This window comes from Euphorbia lathyris, chromosome 10 (genome assembly GCF_963576675.1).
Source record: "Euphorbia lathyris chromosome 10, ddEupLath1.1, whole genome shotgun sequence".
In the NCBI taxonomy this organism is placed as follows: domain Eukaryota; kingdom Viridiplantae; phylum Streptophyta; class Magnoliopsida; order Malpighiales; family Euphorbiaceae; genus Euphorbia; species Euphorbia lathyris.
The window spans coordinates 34,906,934-34,913,071 of record NC_088919.1 but is presented as its reverse complement, the minus strand read 5'-3'; the positions used below and the strand labels follow the sequence as shown (position 1 = coordinate 34,913,071).

The 6,138-nt window shown below is 36.8% G+C and overlaps 1 protein-coding gene across 1 annotated transcript; it reads right to left on the bottom strand.

Annotated features, from left to right (window-relative positions):
* Window positions 1–489: 489 nt before the first annotated feature.
* LOC136208751 (histone H1-like) lies at window positions 490–3,425 on the bottom strand. Its single transcript, XM_065999906.1, has 4 exons — window positions 2,900–3,425; window positions 1,904–2,824; window positions 1,103–1,180; window positions 490–1,005 (listed from the first exon to the last, which is right to left on the bottom strand). The coding sequence occupies exons 1-4, from the start codon at window positions 3,086–3,088 to the stop codon at window positions 814–816; spliced, it is 1,380 nt and encodes a 459-aa protein (XP_065855978.1). The 5' UTR covers window positions 3,089–3,425; the 3' UTR covers window positions 490–813.
* Between the last annotated feature and the right edge of the window lie 2,713 nt (window positions 3,426–6,138).

Below are 6,138 nucleotides of genomic sequence, written 5' to 3'. Positions count from 1 at the left end.
TATTAAAAAATACTTAGTATAGTATTAATTGTAGATGTTTCATCAATTTTGATTTTAATAATTAGAATACCAAAAAAATTAACTATATCCATTATTAATTAATAATTTATAAATTTAATATTAGGTAAATTATAAATAATATATACAAAATAATGTATAAATATTATATGTAACATATTTTTCCTGTTATTAAAATTAAAATACTCTATTCACATAAATTTATTTATGTTAAATAATAATATAAACTATTTGCTTAATATAATAAAAGAAATTATAATATATATGTATAATTTCTTCTATTATACTAAGAAAATACTAAAAATTCAACCCAATGACCTGAACAAGTGAAAAAGATTGTTGGATTGAATTCGAAACATCCACCAACGAATTCAAGATACGTATATCCTTTTTGAAGCTCAAAACCTCAAGACAAGCCTCAATAATCAGCCTGCTTTTCTGCAACTACAAAAAAGACATAAGATCATATCATACTACACCAAATTAATTAATGACTACATAAATAAATAAACTGAGAAATTCAAATTGTTGCTAAAATGTTCTGAAACATTGAATTTAGTACAACAGACAAAAAAAAACAAAACAAATGGTGATCCCACCACGGACTTCACTGTTGTTTAAATATCAAACTACATCCTCATCTTCACATCCACAACAATTAGTCGTCCTTGATTCAACTTTACAAGGTTCTTGTTTTTTCCCTCTTCTAAATGGTTAGAAAACTTCTTACACTTCCTCCTCCATCCTCACAACCACTGCAATTAAATATTCATCCCTTTCCCTTCCAATTCTCTCCTAATTCTGGCCCACTGCTGCCTGTACAGGTGACTGTGGCAGCTGTGATAGCGGAGCTTCCTCTCTCACCGGTGCGTTAAGATCCAGCGTTGCAATTTCTTCTAAATCTTGTATTGCAGCTATTGCACTGATGGCTGTTTCACTGTTTAGTGTTGGCCTTAACAAGCTCACCGCTTGCTTCACTCTTGATTGCTGCAACCATCAAATTATCACCATAAACAAAAGATTGTTGCAAAAAAGACGAGCACGGTTCAATTTTTGGGAAGAAATGTGGAATTTTTAGACTTACAAAAATTTCAAACTTCCTCTTAAGATCGCCATATGCATCAGCTTGCGACTGAGACTGAGACCACGACATATTTGCATTCTAGTTTCAAAAATAGTAAATTCATTGGAAAAGAATTAATTCAACATAGATAAATCAACTGAATAAAATAAAAGTACAACAGTTGAAAAATGACATTGAAATGCAATCAAATTGGAAACACTAATACACAATGTTGGCACGTAATTACAGGAAGTGGTTCACTTGAACTAAGACTTGCTCAAAAACAGAAAAGTTTCATATTTTTCCCAAAGGCCTACGGTACCAATTTCATAGTTATTGGGTACAAAGTCTACCCTTTTAATTTGTCTCATTACTTCAACTATCAATACAGAATATTATCTTCAACAGATTGACGACTCTCCTTAATTTGAACTATGAAAGTAACCATTTTGCATAATGTTTTCTTTCCTTTTTGAGTGTCAGCATATCTAACATACATGAATATAAATCACGTCAAAAGAAAAAGTGCATACATAAATAAACTGAAAATAAATGACAAATAATGCACATCGAAGCTAATTTATCCACTTAGATTCTTCCTTATAAAATACACAAGCATCCCCCTTTTTTCTCCCACATTAGACACTATTTAAGAGGCCATTTTAGAACAATCACCAATATTTATTTATCAACAACTACCACTTCATTGCGTAACACTTCTAAACAGACATGCCCACTTAACTTTCCAATAAAATTTCAACCATATCAATGGACTGTCTATATCTAACAGCAAAGTAAAGAATAATAGGCAGTAGCATATACCTTCTTCGGCCGGCCAACAGGCCTTGCCTTTGGCTGACCAAGGCCAGCAACTTTTGCGGGGCGTCCTGGTCTCTTTGCAGGAACAGCCAGAGGAGCACCAGAAGCTGGAGCAGTCAAGTCAGCGTCTTTCTTCGGACGCCCTCTAGGCCTGGGTGAACTAAGGACAGCTGCAGCAGTTGCATAAGGAACAACAACAGATTTGGGCAACCGCTTAGGGTTTTTCTTAATACCATTAACAGCCATAGATTTAGGCTTCCTAGGTCTCCCCGGACTCTTCTTGACTCCCATTGACATACTCTTAGGAGGCCTCCCTCTTCTCTTACCCGAAGTTGTCGCAACAGCCGGCGCACCAGGCTGTCCCGGGGCCTTCTTGGGACGGCCTGGGCCACGCTTAGCAAACATCTGAAAGTGAGAATCAGGACCAGAATTGGGGAGATTATTAGTCGGAATCGGAGGGATTACAGAATCACTGAAAAGAGTAGCAGCAGGAGCAATGTTGGGCTGAGTAGAAATTGAAAGTCCAATTGGAACCTTAACAGACTGAGAATTAAGAGGAGGAACAACATGATTGGGCTGAGAAGAAGGAATTAGGTCAGATTGAAAAGAATCGGGTTTGGGCTTAGGAGGCCTACCACGGCCCCTCTTAGGCCCAGAAGAGGCTGAGACGGCAGGATTTGCTGGAGCAGCAGCAGCAGCAGTAATCTCGCTGTTATCATTGGTGGAGGTTATAGATCTAGGAAGCATGTAAGATTTCTTCACCATAACCACATGACCTGTGTTCTTCAACCGCTTCAGATGGTGAGTCAACAACATCGGGTGAGTCGGCGGTAACCCGGTGAACGCTCTCTCTATATACTTGGCTATGGCTCTCTTGCTAGAACCGTCCCGTTCCCTCAACGACGTTATCGCTGCATAGATCATCTGCCAAACACCACAAAATCAAGATTAGAAATCGTTTTTAATTTATTTTTCTAATTTTTTTACTTTTGAACTTACATCAGTGTAAGATGGGTGGTTGAAAGTTTGGGTGGCCGTCGGAGAAGCGTTAGCAACATGGTTGTGAGGAACTTCAGGGACGATTTGAGCTGTAGTAGTAGCAGGAGCGGCGTTTTGAACGGAGGCGGCGTTGATTGTGGTGGTCGGAAACGAAAGGAACGACGGTTGGAGATGGAGTGGTGGGTCCATGATTGGAGAGTGAAAGAAATAGGAGAAAGAGACGAAGAAGAGAGAGAAATAGGGTTTTTCTTTATTTTCCTTATTTTTGTTTCTAAGACAGAAAAAATAATGTTTCTAGAGAGAGGGATAAAGATAAAAGGCTAAAATTGTACATCTGTATCAAAGAGAGAGAAATAATTAGGTAAAATGGTATTGTAAATGGCAGGAAGGAGAAGGACACGCTTGTCTTTTTAACGTAAATAACGGGTGGGGTCCACTTTCTGTCCATTTCCTATTATTTTTCAAAATACGTTTCAGATCCATCCTTCCGCCGTCCACGACGGATGTGACCACCGCAATATAGATCTGTGCAGCCAGAACTGCACAGTAAAAGTTGAAAGTGGAGTACAGCCTGGCGACTTAATGACGGTCTGACCCCATTTGGCAAAAGTGAGAAAAAATTGGATTAGCCAGATTTTGATTTTCTGTCTTTCAGGATGACAAAATTGCCCATATCCAATATAAAAAATGACAACTACCCTGGAATATTGATTATAAATAAATAAAAAAAGAAGTGGGTATTTATCTTGCTTTCACGCGTGGACTGTGCATAGTTAATTAAGTAAAAGAAAAGCATTAAATGATCCTGCTTTTTTATTTCTCGAAAAAAAATGACAGATATTTTTTGATTGGTTAATATGTAACCGTAGGATTTGTTCCTATGCTCTGATGAGGTACGTTGATTGGATACCAATTGTGGCTGTGCTGTGGATAAGAATGATAAGACATGTGGCTTATCGGAATGGATTTTGCCGCCCATTAGATCTGGAGCCCGGCCCATTATCCACCAACCGGATATTTTTTTATTTTTTGAATCAAATTATATTAGACTTGTGTCATTGGTTATGTTTTGATTGATTGATTATTCTAATTTTTTTTTAGGTAAAAATAAACTTATTCTAATTTTTAGAATTACATTAAGAAAAAATTTCAAAAACTGTAGAATTTTATAATCAAATGGTATTTATAGTTTATAATGTTAGCAAAAACTAAGTTTTTATGATACTATTAAAGTAGATGGTTTTTTTTATTTCTATTATGTAATTTAATAAGAAAAGAAAAGCATGATATGTTAAATTTTAAAATAAATTTAAAACTCGAAGTCTCTTCTCGAAATACCAAATCGACGCCGACGCCGACGCTGCCTGTGAAAGTTGTCGTTTCGCCTTCTAGTGTGAGAGTGTGTTTCGGTCGCCGGCTTTCGGTGACGGTCTGTGCTGGTGTAGTTAGTTTATCTGTGGTGTCGACCTCTTTTCTACAATTTTTGCTCCCGATTATCGATTGGTATGTTTTTTCCCTGATTTCCATTGGTCTTGTTCTTCCACCATTGTTGTTGTTCTTAATATTCTGTTATGAGACTGATTAGCATAAGGTTCTTGGAGTTTTATTGTCGTGTGTGGTTTCGTGTGATTGTCTGATTTCCGTTTCAATTATCGCTGCTTTTATTGTCAAGTTTCTTTGGGTCGATTGGTTCTTTGTCCATCATTTTTATTAGAATTGAGGTTTCGCTTGGTCTGTTATGGTTTCTTGTTATCTTTTATTGGAAGGGTCCTATTTTTCGAATAAGGGGGATGGAGGCAGATTTTGTTGTTTTGGCATTGATGACGGGGGAAACAGAGTCTTTTGATTTCGCTGGAGCTGCCTAGGCACATGAGGATTAAAGACTAAACTGGCAGATCTCTAGCGCCCAGACAGAGGGATAGCCATCACTAAATTGAACCAGAACTTGTTTGTCGTTGAATTTTTTTCACAAGGTGGATAGGGATAGGGTCCTGGCTGGAGGGCCATGGTCCTTTGACAACAATATGCTCATCATAGGAGAATGGTAGATGGGGGAGTTACCTGACACAGTTGCTCTGTCCCACATGGACATCTTGGTCCATGTGTATGACTTACCTGTATGCTGTATGGCAGAAGGCATTGGGAAACAATAGGTGATTTTATTGGGATCTTTCGTGAGTATGACATCACCAATAAATCTGGTATGAGAAGACAGTACATGAGGATTAGAGTATCAATTGATATCAGGCTACCACTGAAGAGATGCAAAAAAATCAAAAGATCCGCTTCAGAATGGACTTTCATTCGATTCAAATATGAACGCCTCAGTAATTTTTGTTATATATGTGGTTTGATGGGACATATTGGGCGTTTTTGTGAGAAACTGTTTTGCCTACCATCAACAGAGGTTACACGGGAATAGGGAGAATAGCTCAGAGCTCCGATCCGTAGAAAAGACCTCTGGTGATAGCCATTCTCAATCATATGCTCAACAATGTGTCAAGAAAAAAGAAGTTTCAACACCAGGTTATGGTAAAGACGTTGAGCATCTAAAAATTGTAATCAAATCATGCGGGATGAATGTACCTCCAGTAATTTACAAGAAAATCAAGCATATATCAGAGAACAAATGTGAGGTCGAGCTAATGAAGGAACTGAATGAGACATTTTCCAAAGAAAAATTGTCATTAAACAAATCTGAAAAAGAAATCTTGAAAGTTAAAAAGAGAAAGGAAAGAATGAAAGCACTCGAGGTCATTGGAATGAGTAGTATTGTGTCAAGTTCATGTAAAATGTGCACTGCAAGTTATATGCCTCACCCAAAACCTGAAATATCATTTCATAGTGATAATCGTGATGTTGATAGTACTAATAATAATAATGGGGATGATGGAAGACTCAGTAAAGAGGTCAATAACAAATAGTTCGAAGAAAACGATGGAGATAATAATGGGGGGTGATGGAAGCCCGAAGTGAAGAGGTCAATAGCGATGAAGTTCGAAAATGTAGTAGATTAAGAACTGTTTTTGATGTTACTAAGTGATAAAAAATTATAAGTTTAAGAGAGTGTGTTGAAATAATAAACTTATAATCAATAGTCTTTAATTTGGTTCATTGTATTATCCAAGAGTCATCTGTATTTATCAAGAGTTGTATTGTTTTATAAAGGGTCATATATATTTACAGAGAGTTGTGTTGTTTACTAATAATTATATCTATAATGTATAAATACCTAAGGA

Coding starts and splice junctions, on each gene's coding strand:
- LOC136208751 (XM_065999906.1), bottom strand. CDS start 3,088: ATGGACCCACCACTCCATCTCCAACCGTCGTTCCTTTCGTTTCCGACC. Junction 2,825..2,899: donor ACCACCCATCTTACACTGAT/GTAAGTTCAAAA, acceptor GGTGTTTGGCAG/ATGATCTATGCAGCGATAAC. Junction 1,181..1,903: donor CTGTTGGCCGGCCGAAGAAG/GTATATGCTACT, acceptor TTTTGAAACTAG/AATGCAAATATGTCGTGGTC.